The sequence below is a fragment of the Ictalurus furcatus genome, chromosome 29, assembly GCF_023375685.1.
Source record: "Ictalurus furcatus strain D&B chromosome 29, Billie_1.0, whole genome shotgun sequence".
Lineage (NCBI taxonomy): Eukaryota > Metazoa > Chordata > Actinopteri > Siluriformes > Ictaluridae > Ictalurus > Ictalurus furcatus.
Window position 1 is genome coordinate 2523063 of NC_071283.1, and position 21345 is coordinate 2544407.

Genomic DNA, 21345 nt, shown 5'->3' on the forward strand with positions numbered 1-21345 from the left:
TTCGTTACTGATTCGATTCGTTACTGATTCGATTCGTTACTGATTCGATTCAATCAAGGCAAATAGAATTTTTTTTTCCTCACAGCCAGAAAAAGAAAGGAAGTCATCACAACCAGACAGCCCTGTTCAATTTATGCAGGAACATTTTCCAGAAGTTCTTAAACTTTCTAGATTACACGCACACACACACACACACACACACACACACACGCAAACCTGTGAAGGATGTCCGGCCACCACCCACTCCACCCGCGGTTTGCTCTGGTAGTCTGGGATGGCGGCCTTGCTGAGGCGTCTGAGAGAGGCAAACATGGCCTCCTCCACCTTCCCCAACCAGTCCTCCACATTCCCACGAGCCTTAAGACCTTTTCCTAGAGCCACCTACACACACACACACACACACACACACACACACACACACATAAATCCTAAGTGTGTACCTGGATAAAATCTTTTTACATTTACTGAAAAAACAAAACAAACACTAAATTGATTTTTTAGGCTTAAATGTGATTTCGACCTTCTCTCCCTCGGGTGAGATCATAGCCAGGATGTCGTTGCTGTGCGCTTTCTCAGCCTCGCCTACAACATCAGAAGTCTGCGAGGCTCCGAACTCCAGCCGGGAGATGGCGTCGAAGCACTTCCTAAGGTGCGGCTGCACGGCCTGGGGGTTGCGTGTCTGTGCCAGGATCTCCAGCAGCTCGTCGTTGGACAGGAAGTAGAACCTGACGCATACGCACGTACTCTACGTGAGTACAAAGCTACATCTAGAAAAATGCATTTGTGTTCGCGAGTGAGTGTTGTGCACTAGTCTGGAGCGACTTTATAAAAAAACACCTGGGGAAAATAACTCTCTTAGACTCCAGGTAGGCCTCCAGACACTTCTGAATCTGGTCCAGTAGAAGGTTGTTGTTCTGGAAGATCTCCAAAAGCTCTGAAGTGCGAAAGAAGAAGAAGTCCAACGTGTATTATGTGATGTCTTTAAGTGAACCGATGTTATCGTGCCTTAGGGGAGTTATAACAGCCTTACTGGGCATGTCCTATAGGAGAGTTATAACAACTCTTAAATATGAATGATTTACACAGTAGTTATAACAGCTTTAGGGGAGTTATATCAATACATACTGTTTATAGAGTACTTATAACAACTTCATTTGTTAGGAGCCACACCTATGCTGTCAGCATATATTAATATTTATTGTAGGTACTATGTGTGTGTATATATATATATTGCCTTGTCTCAATGTTAATCGCAGATGTGATGACTGTGTAACGCTGATGTGTCTGACCTGGCTGTGTAGCAGCACGTAGTGCGTTGGGAAAGGTGTTCACCTTCCTCATGATGTCTTTCCAGGATTTGTCCACCTGCAGGAACATCTTGGCCTCAGCAGGGAGCTGCCTCTGGATATCGGGGGCGTTGAAGATGCTCTCCAAATAAAGCCAGTTCCTCTGGCACGTCACCCACTCGTCCTGCACACGGAGAAAGAACGAAACGATCAGAACTGCGCAAGAATTAGAAAGGAGAACAGGCACGTGATCATGGAAGTATACTCCGAGTTTGTTTACCAGCGTCTGGCTGAACAGGGAGAGCTGTTGCTGCCACTTGTCTACCGTCTTCTTAATGGGACCCACGTGACGTGATGAAGCCACTGTGGCCATATTGATGGAGCTGTCATCCAGCAACACCTACACGCAAAAACACACGCATACCAATCATGTGACACTCACTAGAATTATTTATAAAACGGTCCGTTGCCAGTGTAAGCGAACTGTGTTCTTCGTTTCTCACCTGGATATCGTCTGTGCCTCCGAGAATAAACACATCTTTGTAGTCACGATGTAATAGCACCGTAAACTCTGTGGTCTTCCACGTGTCCTCCACCTAGTAGCGATGTGAGTCTATAAATCTGCGCAAACGTCTGACACAAAGAAATGTGGAAAGAAATGACAATGTTCTTTGCCACTGACCTTTTTCACCACTGTGTCTAGAGCTGCCTCTCCTGACGCCTGGCCTGAAATCTGAGACACATCAAAAAGTCACATCTCCTTGTCACATCTCTGACATACAACAGATATAACCGGACAAATTCATTCAACTCATCAAAGCCATGTGTCTCTGACTGACCTCCTGGATCTCCCCAGCGTAGTTAAAGACACCGAGTTCTTGCAGGGCATCAAGAGTGAGTGGGTTCTCCAGCAGGCTGACCCCCATGATGCTCTCCAACTTGATCCAGTGCCGTTCTTTCAGACATGGGTTACGCAAATCAGAGATCACTGGTAGCTACACTCACACACACAAACAAAACCATGTCAACGAAACACCAAGGAAAGCGTCTGTCTGCCTGTAAAAAATAAATAAATACTTTAATTGGACCAAAGTGTAAAGCACTAGTCAAACTGGAAGAATTCTTGCTCCACCTTTTCCCTTATGGCATCCACGGCAGCTTTGAGATGGGGCACGACGCTGTTGGGTGGAAGCCCTTTGTCCAGCTGGTTCACGTACTTTCCGTACTTGTTCACCTGGGCGCTCAGGAGCTCCGAGTCGAGATCGGTAAATTTACTCTGTAACAGACACGTAAGAACATGGCCGGACCAGGTTATCAGATGTTCCAAAGAATAACGATAAAGGGATAAAAGATCCATGCAACATAAATACACGTGGCGATTTATAAACTTATATGGTCTAGAGAAATCACCTTCCACGTTTTACCGAGTTCAGAAACCTCCAGCAATTTGTAGCTCGAGAGCCTTAGTCCAGAAACTTTAGAACAGAAAATCACTCCAGAAACTTAATCCTAGAAGCTTGCTCCAGATGTTTAAGTCTAGGAATTGAAGTCCTGGAACTTTAAACTAAGATTTCATGCCTAATAACTTTGGCTCATGGATTTAGATCCAGGAACTGGGACTAAATTCCAAGGATTTTAGCTCAGTAACTAAAATCCAATAACTTTGGCCCATGGATTTAGATCCAGGAGCTGGGGATGTAATTCCAGGGATTTTAACCCAGCAATTTAAACCCAACAACTTTTACCTAGGAATTTAAATCCAGAACTTTAGTTCCACAATTAAAAGAAAAAAATAAATTACATCTATGAACTTTTTTTCCAAGAAACTTCAGCACAGGAACTTAGTTCCAGGATTGTGAGCCCTGAAATGCGCTGTATGTATGCACCTGTATATGATTGTGTATACCTGCATCCAGCTGTTCTGCCACTTTTCCCACTCCTCTAATGAATCCCACAGCAAATGTTTCAGCTTCACGTCAGCACTCAGCTCCTCCAGAGAGTCGTACTTGGTCACCTCCACCTATCCTCAAACACACACACACAGAAATAAAAAAAGATGTGCAGAAACGAGACACAAAACAAGTACAGAGTGTTACGTGCACACAGTACCGCTGAAGTTCCGAAATGCCCTTAAACGTCTTCCGACCTTAAAGTTCTTCTGGTAGGATTTGTAGCGGAAGGCTTGCTCTTGCAGCTCGTCTATGGAGTTCTGGGTTTCTCCCAGCAACGTACGAACTTGATCCCGATCCGCATCGATATCCAGAAGCAGACTGTTCTGGAAATCCAAAAAGACAAAAAAAACAAAACAAAACACAACGTTGTTTACAAAAGTTGTTTACATAAAGTTGTTACCTGAATGAGTCGACTATAAAACCAAAGGTGGTGTGCGTATCAGCTGTCTTACCTCCGCTTGTCGTTTGATCCTGGTCACCTCGTTGTTGAGTTCCTTGATGTCTTGCTGCATGTGCTGGCAGAACTGGGCCATGTTAGCGTCTCTCTTTCCCACCGCCTTGTTGATGCTGCTATTTATCGACGCCCTGGACGGTCGAAGTGTACTGAAAACGGCAAGGTCTTCCGGCGGAGTGGGCACGGAGTAGCTTTCAATCAACTTATACATCTGACATACCGTCTCGACCTCCTCGTCCAGGGATCCAACCTGAGACATGGAGAGAGAGAGAGAGAGAGAGAGAGAGAGAGAGAGAAATTAATTCCATTATATTAACATATACTAAGAGTGATGAGAGGCTTGTCACAATAATTTCTAACTCTTACCCGCTCCTGGATCTCATCCAGGAAGGTGAGGGAGTCGACGTACTCGATGGTAGCTGTAGGGACGAGCTCCAGTTTAAAGCAGGCGTCTTGTATCTCAGTGATGACCGCGTCCATTTTTCTCTTAGCTAAAAGTGGCAGAATGTCACTAATGGCCTGTAGGGGATTCACATCATTTAGTGTATCTCGTTGTTAATGACTGGCTGTGTGTAGCAGATTATGGGTAATATAGACAGACCTAGGAAATGTGTATGTGTGTGTGTGTGTGTGTGTGTGTGTGTATAACCTCTATGCAGCGCAGTGGAGATGGTGTTAGCTTGCTTTTTAGTTGAGTCGTGTCCACCAACAGGATTCCCAGGTGTCTCTTCAGCTTAATGGCCAGGGCTTCCTTATGCTGGCTATGATACCTCTTCAGACTTTCATCAAAAAACGCCAAATCTACGTCACACACACATATACACACACACACATTAGAAAGAGAAGTACTATCTTTACTGTCTAATAAAGTACTCTGACAAGTACTCTACCATGCTCCTGTTCTTTAAGAGCCTCCAGGTCCAGGCTTTCGTTCTCTTTATAGAAGAGGTGGAATGACTTGAAGGTGTGGGCGTACGCGTCGGCGGCATCAAATGCAAACTGGATGGAATTCTGGGAGTAGAAAACACAAAATATTAACACCCGACGTTATGCGGCTGTTAGCGGTAAAATACACTGAGGCTAATATGTCGTAAGAAAACTTTATGTTGATGCTGGATCGCTGTTTATGCGTAGAACAACGACGACAAGAACCTTGACGTTACAGATGATATTCTGCAGGTACTGATCATTTTCCAGTGTGGCCTCTAAATCAGGTCCATCGCCACAGGTCTTCTCCATGATCTGCAACACACACACACACACGTATATAGAATTTTTTAAAAACACAAACGTCAACAGAAAGTTGTTTACTTAATATTATGGAACTTTATTGTGTGTCAGTAGTGTTGACGGGTCGTGTGTGTCAGTAGTGTTGACGGGTCGTGTGTGTCAGTAGTGTTGACGGGTCGTGTGTGTCAGTAGCGTTGACGGGTCGTGTGTGTCAGTAGTGTTGAGTCGTATGTCAATAGTGTTGATGAGTCATGTGTGTCAGTAGTGTTGAGTCGTATGTCAATAGTGTTGAGTCATGTGTGTCAGTAGTGTTGAGTCATATGTCAATAGTGTTGAGTCGTGTGTGTCAGTAGTGTTGAGTCATATGTCAGTAGTGTTGAGTTGTGTGTCAGTAGTGTTGATGAGTACTGTGAGTAGTGTTGAGTCGTATGTGAGTAGTGTTGAGTCATGTGTGTTGAGTCGTGTGTCAATAGTGTTGACGGGTCGTGTGTGTCAGTAGTGTTGACGGGTCGTGTGTGTCAGTAGTGTTGACGGGTCGTGTGTGTCAGTAGTGTTGACGGGTCGTGTGTGTCAGTAGTGTTGAGTCGTGTGTGTCAGTAGTGTTGAGTCGTGTGTGAGTAGTGTTGAGTCGTGTGTGAGTAGTGTTGAGTCGTGTGTGAGTAGTGTTGAAGAATCGTGTGTCAGTAGTGTTGAGTCGTATGTCAATAGTGTTGAGTCGTGTGTGTCAGTAGTCTTGAGTTGTATGTCAAAAGTGTCGAGTCGTGTGTCAGTAGTGTTGAGTCGTATGTCAATAGTGTTGAGTCATGTGTCAGTAGTGTTGAGTCGTATGTCAATAGTGTTGAGTCGTGTGTGTCAGTAGTCTTGAGTTGTATGTCAAAAGTGTCGAGTCGTATGTGAGTAGTGTTGATGAGTCATGTGTGTTGATGAGTCGTGTGTCAATAGTTTTGATGAGTCGCGTGTGTCAGTAGTGTTGAGTCATATGTCAGTAGTGTTGAAGAGTTGTGTGTCAGTAGTGTTGATGAGTCCTATGTGAGTAGTGTTGATGAGTCGTATGTGAGTAGTGTTGATGAGTCGTATGTGAGTAGTGTTGATGAGTCATGTGTGTCAGTAGTGTTGATGAGTTGTATGTCAATAGTGTTGATGAGTCATGTGTGTCAGTAGTGTTGAGTCGTATGTCAATAGTGTTTATGAATCATGTGTGTCAATAGTGTTGATGAGTCGTGTGTGTCAGTAGTGTTGTACCTTATTGTTAATAATGGGTCGTGTGAAGGCGTCAAAGTCGGAGTCTAGCACTAGAGGCTCCAAACATAGGATTGTCTCCTGGAAACGGGACATTATCTCTGCTACAGTCTCCTGAAACACACACACACACACACACACACACACACACACACACACACACACACACAAAAGTCAACACACTAATCTCTCAAGCCTGAATTCTGGGTATCATTAGAGAGTCTGGTGTAAAACCTTTGCAACCACACACATACACACATGCACACACACACGCACGCACGCACACACACACACACCTGGAAGTCCTTGATGGACGGCTGGAAGGACAGCGCATGTGTGTCCAGCATCAGCTCTGTGATAAACATAGGCAACACTGAAGCTTCTGCATTCTGTTCTGACACACTGTCCTGTAACACACACACACACACACACACACGGCAAACCCATGCAGCACACACAGCAAACGTTCAAAATATGCAAGAACAAACTTGGCATACACTCACAGACAAAACTAACACACATCAGAATGAACACACAAACCGACACACACACACACATACCTTGTCGTCCGTGTCAGGTGTGACCTCTGCGCTGGCCCAGCTCTGTATGAGCGTGTGAGACGGGGTGTCTGTTTTGGGCTCCTGGAGCGCACTCAAAAGCTTGCTCATGGAGTTGACGCCCAGCGTGTGCAGGGTGCTCATAACCAAATAATCAGCCAGGCGGATAAAACTGAACACACACACACACACACACATTCGGTCATGCATAGCAACCATAAACATCACGTTACCCCATGCCCTTTTCTAATATCAACCAATATTCTTATATCAAGGTAAGCAATGTGTTTATGTGTTTCTGCGTGTGTGTGTGTGTGTGTGTATGTACGTATGTGTGTAAGATATTAACCAAGTGAGCCGACTACAGTGGCATTTCTTGATGTGCTGCTCGCTGTAGCTCATTTTCTCTGGAGTCTCTTCATACAACTGCTCCAAATCGGCACATGGCTTACTTTCATCTCCATCTGACACACACACACACACACACACACACACACGATTTCACACATTTCAAGACATCCAGAAAAAAGCATAGTTATGTCATCCACAATCTAATACACACCAGACAACATCCAACCAGTGTGTTAACAAGTGTGTGTGTGTGTCTGTGTGTGTGGACCGTTCTCACCTTTGCCATAGTCAGGTATGTATCCGGCTTCCAGGAGAGCCGTGTAACATGCCGTCACTGCCACCTCCTTTACCAGCTCTCGAAATTCCGCCAGTCGCGAGGACACCTGCAACACACACACACACACACACGTACACACACGAGTTAAAATAAAGGTAATTATTAAATAGTTTTTTTTTTAAATACATTAGATCATGTATCACGTTAATCACCTCACCTCCTTGAGTTGAGTGTACTGAGCGGACTGGAACTCCTCGAGTGTGTGCGTCCGCCGCGTTTCGATTCTGCACAGGCTCACGTCGCTGATGCGATAGCACAGTTCCCTGATGTTCAGCAACGCCGGTCTCAGAGACTGCAACAACACCGACAGGGGAAACTCATTCATTCATTCATAACATGATGATGTCATTGGCAGATCCAATATAACTGATGCTCCGCCTTTTTTTTTTTTTTTTAAGTCCAGGAACAGCACACGCACCTCGTTCGTGACGAACAGGCTCTCTTGCAGGGCGCACTTGCATGCGCTGAGGGTTTTGTAGCGCACGTTGTTGCGCCACGTACGGAACGCTTTCCTCTTGCGGAAGAGGGCGAAGGTCGGGATGCACAGGAGCCGCTGATGGTTAAGGTATTCCTGCTCCCAGCACTCCAGCGAGACGAAGTTGGTGCCGTCGCTGCTGAAATGCGTCACGCCGCTCGCGCTGATCGTGTAGTAGTTCGATTTGTCAATGGCTGCATATGTTACGATCCTGTCAGGGAAAAAAAAATCCAATCATCGTAGAGAAAATCAATCATCAGAATGCTGCCATTCATGTCCTCATGATCCTCGCACTCGCTTCACACACCTCCCAATGTTGAGGCCGTATATATATATATATATATATATATATATATATATATATATATATATATATATATACACACACATGAACCTGAAACAAATCGAATCTTACTTTAGGTCGTAGGACGATTTGGAAGCCGACGGCGTCATGTAGAAGAAGCCGAGGTGAGGGTTGGTGCGGATGATCTGCGCAATCTCACAGGGAGAGTGAATCTCGGCGCGGATCACTTCCTCTACTGAGCTGAAATGCAGAGGATGGGAGACGGGCCGTGACCAGGCGTGGGTAACGGGGCTCAGAGCGGCGGCGTAGCTTTTGGAGGAGCTCTTCAGCTTTTTGGCAGGAGAGGTGGAGCGCTGCATGAGCTGCACCTACAGACACAACAAATCACTTTGAAGAGCAATGACTTTGGAGAGCATTTAACTCACGTAGAGGCTCAAACTGGCTCGCTAACTACTAGCTAGAAGAATAAAGAGACCTGTCTTTCTTTGAGATGGTCAGGAATCTGAGGGAGGCGTAAAGTGGAGGAACTGGCATCTGAACTTTCCGTACAAGGCTTCCGTCCAGAACCGATCGATCTTTTCCTGTCGATGTTCTCGTGCTGGTTTCGGTTCTGGTGCTGCGTCAGAGCTGGCTAGAATAGAGCACAATCAGCATATAGTTATTACACGCGCAAACACACAGCTTCTCCGAGCAGCAACGAGTGCCCTGAATGCGCACACGAATTAAAGCACAAATTAAATGAACGATCTAGTGATGGTCTCACCAGTAGCTGTCTCTGCTGTGTAAAGGTGTGAGGTGTGAACACCAGTATGTCAGGATCATGCTGAAGGACACCAGGCCCTGTCGATATGAGGCGCGATCTCAGCAGTTCTGGATCCACTGGCGTTAAGGAGCGGGTTAACGTGGAAGGGCGCTCTCCTGACACCCTGCGCGCACCGTCCTCTCGGGTCGGTCCACCCGGATCGGGCGAGGACATCCTGCTTCCGCTGTCGTCACTGTCTTGCTCCTGTTCTTCTTCAATCCCTACAAATGGACGCTGGGGAAATGCTAACGATTCAAACCCTTGCTAACATTCTGAAATCGATATCAATACTCAGTGAGTCCGTTCCAAGAATCGATTCAGCACAAATCTCGAATTAAAAGTTAGGGAAAAACCCCACAATATTAAGTACATAGGATAATACATTATCATGATTGACAGGGCGATTCCTAATATCTGGAGTCAATTCTTAGATACTAGGTAATAGGAATATAGACTCTATATTCATTGGAAACATGGAGTCGACTCCAAAGCTTGATTGAAATCTTTGGAATCGACTCGGTATTCCAACCTCAGTACCTGGAATCGAAGAATCACTTGTGCAGTAATAAAGCTTTAGAGTCGACTCTATGTTCGTTGGGAATATGGAGTCGACTCTAAAGCTTGATTCTTTTAAATCTAATTTTTACTATTGCCCATTGTTTGTTATTTGGTTTTATTCTGTTTCCTGTTTTACTTTCCTTACTCTGTTCAGCACCTTAGTCAGCTTTGCTGTCTGAAATGTGCTATATAAATAAAATTTACTTACTATTTATTTTACTTAAAGCGTGATTCAAAGCCTTGCAGTCGTGTCTATATTCACAATACCTGGAAACGACAAAATAAAAAATAAAAAAAGAGAGAGAGAGAGAGAGAATAGTTAGTTATCTGATTTTATTCATATTAGCCTGTGTATTTTGAATGTTTAAACACGAATTATTAATAAAATAGCATTATAATCTTCCGAGAATAACCATAAATAAATAAATTTAAACGACGAGCTGACGCTAAGCTAATTAGTTAGCCTTCCAGATTCAAAATTAAATAACCAACGTTAAATAGTGCGCGCGACAGCTAGCTCAGTTAAATGAACCTTAAACTGACTTCACTTTAACTTTTCCGAGCACTTAAAAAGGCGAACTCGTGATATGTTTTAAAAGTCGTTCCAGATATTACATACTTCACGGGTGAAATAGCCAAATTTAAAGTCTAGAAAGAAGTCTAGAAAGATATATCCCGCTTAACAGTCGCCTCAGCGGTGTCGCTGTTTGAGGTTGCTAAGGTGTGTTGCTAAGAGTGCATCTACCTTAGCAACCTCAAACACTGACATCGTCGCCCAATCGACCGGCGGCTGTCACATCACGTGCTTAAACACTATATTAGTCGAACCAAATTGGTAATATTTCAAACAGCATGGAAGGAGAGCCTCTGGAAGTATAGAAAATCTCTTAGTGATGTTAGATCAGTCTCTCTCTCCACCTTAGGAGAAGAAAACAAGATCAATTCGAGTATTCAACACGGTAGCAAAATTAACTAGGAGTAAAACCACTACAGACATGGGCACACAATCATTACATAGCAGTGAAGATTTCATGGATTGTTTCACTGGTAAGAGTGAAAATATTAGATGTGAAATTCAGGCTATTAAATTAAAACCAGACAGTATTAGAACTAACCCTGTAGATGATAATATAGCAATATCAGATCAACGATTAGAATGTTTCTCTGCCCTTAGAGAGACCGAACTAGCTTCATTAATCTCTTCAGCTTAATCATCAACTTGCATACTAGATCCTGTACCTACATGTTTCTTTAAACAGATTTGTCCCCTTCTAAATATAATCAATTCTTCCCTTAGCACTGGATATGTACCAAAATCACTTAAATTAGCAGTTATTAAACCCCTGATTAAAAAACCTGACCTTGACCCCTGTCAGCTGTCCAGCTGTAGATCTATATCAAATCTCCCCTTCATCTCTAAGATCTTAGAAAAGGTTGTAGCACAGCAGCTATGCTCGTACTTACATCAGAACAACATTCATGAAATGTATCAGTCAGGGTTTAGACCTCATCACAGCATAGAGACAGTGTTAGTTAAAGTAGTAAACGACCTACTACTGACCTCTGATCAGGGTTGCGTCTCGCTGCTTGTGTTACTCGACCTTAGTCCTCTCCTGGCTCAGGTCTTATTTGACCGATCGTTATGAGTTCGTAGATGTAAATTGCGACTTCTCCACGCACACCGAGGTTAAATTTGGTGTTCCACAAGGTTCTGTTTTAGGCCCGCTGATTTTTACTATATATATGCTACCTCTAAGTCAAATTATTCATAAACATGGAATTAGCTTCCACTGTTATGCTGAAGATACACAGTTGTATGTTTCAGCGAAGCCAGATGACAGACAGCAGCTTAATAACGTTGAGGAATGTGTAAAAGACATTAGACGTTGGATGCTTATGAACTTTTTCTTACTTAATTCTGAGAAGACAGAAATACTTGTATTAGGACCACGTGTAGCTAGAAGTAATCTTTCTGACCACACAGTTACTCTAGATGGACTTTCCGTCTCATCATGTGCAGCAGTAAAAGACCTTGGAGTGATTATTGACTCCAGTCTATCAATTGATGCTCATGTAGATTATATTACTAGGATAGTCTTCTTTCATCTCAGAAATATTTCTAAGATAAGAAATATATTGTCACTACATGATGCAGAAATATTAGTTCATGCCTTCGTCACCTCCAGATTAGATTACTGTAATGCCTTACTGTCTGAATGTTCCAGTAGGAGCATAAACAAACTCCAGTCAGTCCAGAATGCAGCTGCTAGAGTCCTAACTAGAATCAGAAGATACGACCACATCACCGCGATCTTATCCACACTGCATTGCTTCCCAGTGAAATCATGCATTGATTATAAAATACTATTATTAACCTATAAAGCACTAAACGGTCTCGCGGCACAGTATCTAAGCGACCTTTTGGTTTTCTATGATCCGCCACGCCTACTTAGATCAAAAGATGCAGGCTATTTATAAGTACCTCGAATAGTGAAGGCTACAGCAGGGGGAAGAGCGTTCTCTTATAGAGCCCCACTGTTATGGAACAGCCTTCCAGTTAGTGTTCGGGACTCAGACACAGTCTCAGTGTTTAAGTCTAGGCTTAAAACGTATTTGTTTACACAAGCCCACCCTGACTAGACTTTCTGTTAAGACTTAACAATCTCTCCCTCTCTCCTTCTGTCGAGCCACACATGATTTTATGGAGATACTAGAGATCTTGGTCCTTTCTGCTCTCCGGACCTGCCTGATCCGTTCGGATGCCCTACCTCCAATTCCAGAGGGACACTCTCACTGTGGTTACTGGGAGTACGGTTGCTTCTAAGGCCCCGGGACTGCAATTACAACATGCAGTTTTGCACTCGGGTCTCCTTTGAACAGTGGACTAGTTCAGCAAACAGACTTCATATAAAACCATAACGAACTTTCCTTTCCTTTCACACTATCCGTCGTTACCAGATGAGGACGGGTTCCCTTCGGAGTCTGGATCCTCTCAAGGTTTCTTCCTCGTGTCATCTTATAAAAAGCGCGATACAAATCAGATTGAATTGAAATTGAATTGAATCACGCCACGTTTATTTTACAATATTTTTTTCACTTCGTCATGAAACTTTTCTTCCACAGTGACACGTTCACTGCATGATGATGTTTATTTCATAAGGACACACTGATTCCATAATGAAGATGAAAAGGAAGAAGGGATGCCAATTTTACCGGAAGCACCTATAGTAACTATACTGTATTAGACACGCAAAGAAGTGTATCCGAGCCATCGTTGTATCATTTGAATGATCTTTATTTCTTTTCGTAAGCAATGATATTTCATGTTTATGTACATTGTTGTTATCCTCTTTGTCGAAGAGAGCAGTGCGCGATTATCCTTTACGTTGAGTCGCTGAAGGCTTTTCTGCAACGAGCTCCTGTAACGCTCTCACATACGTCACGTGGCGCTGCAGCTCCTGCACCTCCTGCAATGGAACCCTCTTTATCTGGTCCTTGTGGAACTCGAGCTGCTGCTCTAGAGTCAGAGTGGTGGGGTATGAAGGTAGGAGCTGAGGGCAGTATGTGTTGATGTCACGTGAAGCTGAAGTGAGCGGAGGAGCAGAGTAACGGGCGGCGATGCGGTTAATGATGGCGACCCACGATGCCTGCTCTACTTCACTCTCGGCCTGGAAGTAGAAGAGTCTGGCGTCTGCGGTCCTGAGGCTCAGCGCATGAGGCCTCTTTTTGTGATATACGGGGTAGGCCAAGGCATGATGCAGTCTAATGGCATGCTTGTCTGTGTCTTGTTGTAGATGCAGGACCATGCCTTTTAGAACTGCAGTAAATGGTTTCCATGCTCTCTGGCCTATGTTGGTTCGTCTCCCATTCTCGTCCATAACTCTTTTGCAGATGAGATTTCCTTTTTTGTAGACAGTAGTGGTAGGGTTCTTTTCAGTCCCAAATGATGAGTTAGAGCCGGAATCCTCTGGATTTTCAGCCTGACATCTACTTCTCACCGTGAACGCTGTTAGTGGCTGCATTTTGATCAATTCATAGATTTCCCTCATGAGTGGAAGATCTATCTGAAAGTCAGTCGCACTATCCAGGTTCGCTATAAATTCTTCACGAGTCATTTTCCTCCCTTTGTGACCGCCGTTAAGATCAGCATTCAGTATGATCATGCTCCAGCACAGGTAGTCTAATGCAGGCTGGAACTCGAGTGACACTTCAGTACAGGTAAGGAACTGACGAGTAAAGTGCTTTACAAGTAGATGCTGAAGCTCAGGTTCATCTTCTGGCCAAAACATACTGAGGAACCGTCGGAAATCCTTGTCCACATAAGTTGAAAGCCAAAAGTGTGAGACGTACGCTTTCACTGTTGCGTCGGCGAATTCCAGATCCTCACTCATCAGCCGGATAATCTCCGGACATCTGAATTCCTTCTGGTAGAAGAGGTGCCTGCCAAGGACTTCTGCTGCCTCCTGTTTTTTTTTCTGTTTCTGAAATAGGTTCGCTTCCTGCATTTGATCTTCATCTTCCGTTGCTCCAGAGGAAACTTCTTCATCTTCTGTTGCTCCAGAGGAAACTTCTCCCTCTTCCGTCGCTCCAGAGGAAACTTCTCCATCTTCCGTCGCTCCAGATGCAACTTCTTCCTGTTCCGTCGCTCCAGATGCAACTTCTTCCTGTTCCGTCGCTCCAGATGCAACTTCTTCCTGTTCCTCAGTGTCTGGAGTTGTCACCCAGTTTTTAATCACTGATGGCAGAAAGTAATAAAGCGTATCCATCTTCTGTTGTTCTCTAACAAGAGCGCATGTAGTAAGAAGCTCGTTCAGTCTGCAGCCGCCTTCATATAAACAGCCCCTTCGCGTCATCACACGTCACAGCCCCGGCGCTGTTCCAATTCGAACCTTTCTCTGACGTCATGACGTCATGCTCGCCAGGTCGCGAGCAGTGGAGGCACTTCTGAACTTTGCCCGCAGCGTTCTCTCAGAGAGTCACGTGGTCACGGTGTTCTTAGGAGTCCGGTAAATCCGTGCATCGTGCGCGCGTGAGCTCAGGCTCGCGCTCCTAGCCGACTGAACTTGCGAGTGCGAACCTGCGAAGCGCGCGCAGATACAAGTCTCTTTCTTTCCTCCACCCACACGCGCGCGCGCGCACAAACAAATAAAACAAAAAACATGAGACTGGAGACGTCATTATAGGTTGCATTTTCAGTTGAATTTGGGGGAAACCACGTGAAGAATTCGTGTCGAACTACTTGATTTGTTCGACGCAACCAGCTGAAAGTCTGTACACTTTGACAATAAAGCTGATTTGCAGTGGGGGTTGAATCATTCTGACTGCAGCTGTGTGTATTTCAAACTGATTTTCACAAAATATATTTCAGTTTGCCTTTACTTCATAATAATGTAGCCAATTTGACCCTTTTTCATGTCACAATGAGGCATCTTTCATAATGACACATTTATTCAATAATGATTTATTTCTGCGACACACTTCTTTCACGAGTTGTTTCTTATTGCCACAAGTTTTTCATGATGCCCTTCTCATTTTATAATTAGACATTTATTTTATAATGACTGTCACATTATTAACATAATGAAGGTTAGGATGGATGCAAAGTCCTGACCTTAATCCAGTAGAAATGTTGTGGAAGAACCTGAAACCCACCAACATCCCAGAGATACTGAAAGCGAAGGGTCACATACTTTTGCCACTCACAGATATGTACTTTTGGATCACTTTCCTCAATAAATAAATGACTGAGTATATTATTTTTGTCTTGTTGGTTTAATTGGGTTCTCTTTGTCTACTTTTAGGACTCGTGTGATCATATCTATGCAGAGATATAGAAAATCCTACCACTGTATAACGTTTAACTTTTTTTTTTCTATTCTCCGTTTCAGACGCACAGTGTGGAAAGAAACTCAGACGAGTGTAGTCTCGCACTCGGTCAACGCCTGGATCATGAGCTCGTCAGGAATCTCCTCCTTTTCCTTCATGACCCTCTCCACTTCATCCAACGCCTCCAGGTACGAAGCATCATCATCATCATCATCATCATCATCATCATCCCAACACTCCTGTGCGTTCTCCGTCTGGGGGCGTGATGCGGATCGGTCCGTTTCCCCGCCCTCTCCTGAAGCGACGCAGCCCGGACCCAACTCGATGTTTCCCAGCTCGTCCATGAGGAACTGCTGATCGTCCTCGTCCTGGAAACGAACACAGCATGCGTTCAGGTACATCGTACACGGGTCGTTTCTTTATAAACAGGTCAACAGAATGTGATTAGATTGGAGCGACCGACCTCCTTCAGCATGTAGCTCATACACACCTCCTGTGGTAGTGCGTAACCTGTGCGAAATAGGTCAAATATATGATTTATTTTAATAAGAAGAAGATACTGGGGACAATGGTGACGTGATGTAACTCACTAGAGGATCTGTAGTTCTGCCTCCTGCACTCAGGATCATGGCACCTTTGGTACCACACCTCTTCTTTCAGATCTACGATGATCCTGCACAGATTGAATAACACACCAGTAGAATTGTTTTTCTTTTCTCTTTGGTATTATCCCTATATATTTCGAATGTCAAATAAGAATAAAAGTGGGCGTCTCCCGGGTATAATCAATGCCGGTTAGTTAGCCTAACGCAAAGAGTGAGGAGGTGAACTTATACGCAGGACCCTTTAAATCAGTGACGTGTTTCATCACGGTTACTCACATGATGTTGTTGCTCTTGTGGAAGCGACCTACGTTAGCACACCAGCGGAACTTCCCCACGTCGTAGACCAGCAGCTGCTCCGACACGAAGTACGTCCAGCGCCTAATGTCTGTAAATTTAACATAAACTCAAGCTCAGCGTATACAGGACAGAGGTAGACCGATGGTGGGTTTTTACCGATACCGATAACTCCAGTCGGGCGGTACCTTCCTGCCGTTAACCGATTAAATCGACCGATAGTTTTTAAAATTGATACTGAATGAAAACGTAACACTGAAAATAAAATATCGCTCAACTTTATTACAAAAATAAACAGCACTGACTGTACCATGGAAATGTAGATAATATATAAAGTAAATAAAAAAAAAGATATACATCCAAACTGAACCAAAAAGCAACACTCCGAATAGAGACGTCCAAACGGAATAAAATAAATAAATAAACAAACAAACAAAAAAACTTCAAATAACAACATTTGTCAGTGATAGTTTATATTTCGCCTCTAGAGGCCGCTATCGTACCGTATAACACCGGACCCTTCCCAGCTGCTCCGCTGTAAAAATCTATCGGGTGGATTTTTGCCGATAACCGATTGCTGGTGCCAATTAATCAGCAAACCCGATCACTCGGTCGACCTCTAATACAGGCTGAAATTGACTTGAAGCTAGAAGTGCTATGTAATCATGCATAATTCTTTCTGTTCGTGCTTACTTCCTTCAACGCCGTCCCTCTTCACCAGCTTCAGCACAAAGTCGTCCAGTTCCTTGTACGGCGAAGCCTGATGTTCCCCTACGAGCTCTGAGGAAAAATCGTAGACAAATAACCACCCGCTCTTTCTCTTACAAAACATTATTACTACGTGTATTCTCGATTCTAATTGGTCAGAAGATGATTCGTTTTCTGACCATAGTTCCAGGTGCAAGACAAATCGCAGGTTTATACGAATGCCTTCGTTCTATATGATATGTTATCGTTTCTATAGTGACGATCATTATAGAGTTGTGTTGCGGCGGGCGATGAATGAGCAGTACCTGCGCCGTGCGGGTCTCTGGGTCGAGCCGAACACCGGGATTCGTTTGAAGTCTTCTCCGGAGCGTCGTACGTCAGAATCCTCTGAGACGTAAAGCTGGGTAGAAACGACCACACGTTGGTTTGTGCGTGATAAACGATGTGCGTGAGAAGACCTAAATATCCCGTATCCCATATTACCTCACATTGTTGATCAAAGAGGCTAGGAATATGCGTTCCTCCTCCGTAGTGTGCTGGTTGGACTTTGGAACAAACTCGTTATCCTGCGCTACGGAGAAGGCAGCGTTCTTTCCCAGCTTGGAAGACTTGTACAGGCGGAAGTTTCGGTTTTTGGTGTACACGCCTGTGTAAAACATGCGCTTTCGAATTAGGAATACGTTTTCAGCATCACCGAAGCGCTACTTACTCATCATCGGCTCGTCCGCTACAGATAAACCGTAGACCTTGGCGTCCCAGCTGTTGCCGGAAATAACGTGATGAACCTCGTCAAAGCCTAAACAGCGTTTTCAACGACTCGGTGTCTGAAAAAAAAAGCTGCATGAAACCTTACCGAGATCCACAAAGAGCTGCTTTTGTCCATCCTTCCTCTTCACCATCAAAAAGTCCAGGTCTTCCTCGTCACGCTTTGTTCTCTTCGACTGAGGACCCTCGCTGTCATCGTCGACGTCTTCCGGAGGGTTCTCAGAGCTGTGTAAACGATAAGCCAGACTTTAGAGCTCAAGTACGTCAAACATCGAAGGAAAGAGAACACAATATGTTATAAAAGTATCCCAAGACTATCAAGTAACTAATTATGCGAAGTGATCAGGATTGCTGATCGTTTAGAAATAAAAATAATTGGGAAGCTCTAGAGAAATATCTCTCCGTGAGCGCGTCCTCATGGAAAAAGTCATTACGCAGCGTGTTTTGGAGATGAGATTGTTATAATAACGCTATAATAACTCCACGCTAACATTTCTGAACCTTCCCGTAACCTTCCAACAATTCCTAAAGTGGCAGACTTAAATGGCCAGATAACGATTACGCTAATGCTAAAATTACAACATGCTAGAGAGCGTCTTATAATCCGGGAAATACTGTAATCATAAACTTGGACTCGTACTGAAAAAGGCCAATATAAAACATTGGTAGTTGCTGTAGTGCTCACCTTTTATGGAGGTATTTCAGCGCTGGTTTGAGTATGTGATGGATGAAATTGCCTAAAATGGAAAGACACAAATACATACGGCATTTATTGTAAAAAAAAAAAAAAAACAACAACAAAAAAAACATAATAAATGACAAGAGTGAGGCATTCATTGAGCGAGTCTGTGAGAGAGTGAGTGAATTGGTCAGTTAGTGAGCGAGTTAATCAGTAAGTCAATTAATTAGTGAGTGAGTGAGTGAGTCAATCAGTAAGTGAATAAGTCAGTCAGTGATTGAGTGAGAGAATCAATCCGGGAGTGAGCGAGTCATTCAGTGAGTGAGTGAGTGAGAGAGTGAATCAGAGTGAAGGGGTGAGTGAGTGAAAGAAAGCATGAATGGGTGAGTGAACGAACGAGTGAGTGAGTGAACGAGTAAATGAGTGAGTGGGTGAAAGAGTGAACGAGTGAGTGAACGAAAGAGTGAATGGGTTAGTGAGTGAATAAGTGAGTGAGTGTGTGAAAGAGTGAGTGAGTGAGTGAATGGGTGAGTGAGTGAAGGAACGAGTGAGTGAATGGGTGAGTGAGTGAAGGAACGAGTGAGTGAATGGGTGAGTGAGTGAAGGAACGAGTGAGTGAATGGGTGAGTGAGTGTGTGAAAGAGTGAATGAGTGTGTGAAAGAGTGAATGAGTGAGTGAGTGAAGGAATGAGTGAGTGGGTTAGTGAGTGAATAAGTGAGTGAGTGTGTGAAAGAGTGAACGAGTGTGTGAAAGAGTGAACGAGTGTGTGAAAGAGTGAAAGAGTGTGTGAAAGAGTGAAAGAGTGTGTGAAAGAGTGAGCGTGTGAATGAGTGTGTGAAAGAGTGAATGAGTGAGTGAGTGAAAGAGTGAATGAGTGAGTGAGTGAAAAAGTGAATGAGTGAGTGAGTGAAAAAGTGAATGAGTGAGTGAGTGAAAAAGTGAATGAGTGAGTGAGTGAAAGAGTGAGTGTGTGAAAGAGTGAATGAGTGAGTGAATGAACAAGTGAGTGAACGAGTGAGTGAATGAACGAGTGAGTGAATGAACGAGTGAGATCCATGAGGTGATGTACATGTAACCAATCCCCGTAAGCACTGTAAGCACTATGCAGTAACACACTCACCAACATGCCTGTTGTCCTTGAACGCACAGTCGGGGAGCAGGAAGATGAGATGGCGGCTGAACTTCTCGGCTGTGCTGGAGTCCAGATTCAGCACATCTTTTGTCGAGCACTGCAGGCCGTACACCTCCTCCAACTTCACACACACATACTGATGTTGAAAGGGAAAAGCACAGAGTTATAATCTTGTTTCTGTGAGTTATTTAGTACGTTGCAGACAACGTTTATGAAGACTCTCCACCCACATTATAACTCACAGGACCGGAACGCCGTAACCTGCCCGTATACACCAGCTGATTTTTTTTAAACCGCATTTTTACCTGAATCAATGACGCCACCATCCTTGTGCCATCCAGGTGTGTGTTAGAGGCTACATCGAACTCCAGGTCGAAGTAGAGCTTGCAGACAGCGCCCTCTGGAATCACCTCATAACAGTGCATCAGCGACTGTCTGTGCGAACTACAGGGACACGTTCGATTACATGGTGTAGGAGTGATAAGCGCACCACCCTGACATTCAGTATCCAGACCAGAACATCTAACGAGTAGGTGTAAATGTACATTCCGTACAAAACGCTAAGTTTTGTAGTAAAGTTACCTGTAGTAGTGCCAGAGCTCACTGTAGCTGGTCACTAAATAAATCCTGTGTCCTGCCTCTGTGCTCTCTTTCTCCAAAGCAAACACGTGCACGTCCTGAAAAACGACAGAAGCCACGAGATGTTTAGGAGCACTGAATGAGAAAATAAAACGCATGAAATAAATAAATAAATAGATAGTCAGTTCTGTCAGTATGTCAAAACCCGGTCCCTAATCAGAGTCCCTAATGATTCATCAACGTGATGCTGTTATGAACAGATCTACTTCATTTCTACCTGTCTGCAGTGCTGGCTGAAGGTGATGGCGTCGCTCTGGCGAGGGAACAGCCTCCATATAGAGGACGGCTGCCACGGCCGGGACAGACGAGCTTTATACGGGCAGCTGATGGGGGCGGATTGGTAGGATAGAGCCCTCTGCTCCACCGCCTTCACTCGGTCCTGCCACTTTCCCCTCGTCATCCTCACTACGCTGTTAGATTAGGGAGCCAATACATCTTCCTCTGTCAAAAAAACAGACCGGAAAGGAAACACATTACACTGTCCAAAGCAGTCTTTTAAAAAAAAAATCTGTTAAAGGGTTTAAAAAATTAGACAAAATATATAACACCTATAAAATGCAACATGAGGTGTAGGGGTGTGTGTGTGTGTGTGTGTGTGTGTGTGTGTGTTATACCTACTAACAACACATTTAACACCTGAAGTGTTAAATCTCTCCATACACTTTAAGTACATTGCAAAGAAATCTAGACCTTTCCAAAATGGCGGACGCGTTGACGTGATGCTGAAGTTATAAACAACCGGAAGTTGTTTTTTTAACTATGTTGAAAGGTTAACGTCGCACAAATGTGACAATATATTGCTTTCTATCTAGTTATATAAGACCGACAACTTTTATCATGTAGTTGTCAACACCTCTAAAATCTCAAATTTGTCACAAAAATCAACTCCAGGTTTGAACGTTTCGTTGCTAAGGATAGCGTTACTAAGGTATCTAAACTAGCTTCGCTTTACAAATAAATAAATAAATATCAAAATAAATAAAACACATAGTAACCCGAACTGTTAAAATCACTTATTAATACTTACTATGTTATAAAGTTTGACGGCGCTCTCAATTATGAAGTTGACAACTTGTCACGCGCTGTTGTATTTGGAGATTCGCGAGCCGCAGTGTATGCCGGGAAGGTTGTCAGATTGACTTATTACGTGC

The 21345-nt window shown here is 43.9% G+C and overlaps 2 protein-coding genes across 9 annotated transcripts in view; both read right to left on the reverse strand.

Annotated features, from left to right (window-relative positions):
- dnah6 (dynein, axonemal, heavy chain 6) overlaps nucleotides 1-10257 on the reverse strand; it is a 39741-nt gene extending 29484 nt beyond the window's left edge. For 3 of the 8 annotated variants that reach the window (XM_053618764.1, XM_053618763.1, XM_053618759.1), the window contains exons 1-28: nucleotides 10165-10249; nucleotides 9754-9812; nucleotides 8949-9221; nucleotides 8661-8816; nucleotides 8297-8553; nucleotides 7825-8092; nucleotides 7564-7698; nucleotides 7347-7452; nucleotides 7068-7182; nucleotides 6722-6890; nucleotides 6458-6568; nucleotides 6165-6275; nucleotides 4845-4934; nucleotides 4583-4703; nucleotides 4342-4493; nucleotides 4059-4211; nucleotides 3691-3942; nucleotides 3433-3561; nucleotides 3193-3306; nucleotides 2419-2562; nucleotides 2126-2281; nucleotides 1969-2019; nucleotides 1790-1882; nucleotides 1567-1686; nucleotides 1290-1470; nucleotides 838-934; nucleotides 521-725; nucleotides 217-381 (exon numbers count right to left, since the gene is read on the reverse strand). In XM_053618764.1, the coding sequence (XP_053474739.1) occupies nucleotides 217-381; nucleotides 521-725; nucleotides 838-934; nucleotides 1290-1470; nucleotides 1567-1686; nucleotides 1790-1882; nucleotides 1969-2019; nucleotides 2126-2281; nucleotides 2419-2562; nucleotides 3193-3306; nucleotides 3433-3561; nucleotides 3691-3942; nucleotides 4059-4211; nucleotides 4342-4493; nucleotides 4583-4703; nucleotides 4845-4934; nucleotides 6165-6275; nucleotides 6458-6568; nucleotides 6722-6890; nucleotides 7068-7182; nucleotides 7347-7452; nucleotides 7564-7698; nucleotides 7825-8092; nucleotides 8297-8553; nucleotides 8661-8816; nucleotides 8949-9161 (3864 nt within the window). In that variant the 5' untranslated portion in view covers nucleotides 9162-9221; nucleotides 9754-9812; nucleotides 10165-10249. Of the gene's footprint in view, nucleotides 1-216; nucleotides 382-520; nucleotides 726-837; nucleotides 935-1289; nucleotides 1471-1566; nucleotides 1687-1789; nucleotides 1883-1968; nucleotides 2020-2125; nucleotides 2282-2418; nucleotides 2563-3192; nucleotides 3307-3432; nucleotides 3562-3690; nucleotides 3943-4058; nucleotides 4212-4341; nucleotides 4494-4582; nucleotides 4704-4844; nucleotides 4935-6164; nucleotides 6276-6457; nucleotides 6569-6721; nucleotides 6891-7067; nucleotides 7183-7346; nucleotides 7453-7563; nucleotides 7699-7824; nucleotides 8093-8296; nucleotides 8554-8660; nucleotides 8817-8948; nucleotides 9231-9753 lie in introns of those variants that run through there. The other 5 variants (XR_008385134.1, XM_053618762.1, XM_053618760.1 and 2 more) reach the window with 5 other exon arrangements.
- A 3185-nt stretch (nucleotides 10258-13442) lies between these two features.
- Nucleotides 13443-21325, reverse strand: primpol (primase and polymerase (DNA-directed)). Its single transcript, XM_053618994.1, has 14 exons — nucleotides 21222-21325; nucleotides 20412-20635; nucleotides 20138-20232; nucleotides 19861-19999; nucleotides 19544-19691; nucleotides 18429-18480; nucleotides 17832-17968; nucleotides 17462-17624; nucleotides 17284-17378; nucleotides 16964-17050; nucleotides 16253-16361; nucleotides 15962-16044; nucleotides 15835-15881; nucleotides 13443-15739 (listed from the first exon to the last, which is right to left on the reverse strand). Exons 2-14 carry the CDS (start codon nucleotides 20592-20594, stop codon nucleotides 15455-15457), a joined length of 1623 nt encoding a protein of 540 aa, XP_053474969.1. The 5' UTR covers nucleotides 20595-20635; nucleotides 21222-21325; the 3' UTR covers nucleotides 13443-15454.
- Nucleotides 21326-21345: the final 20 nt, after the last annotated feature.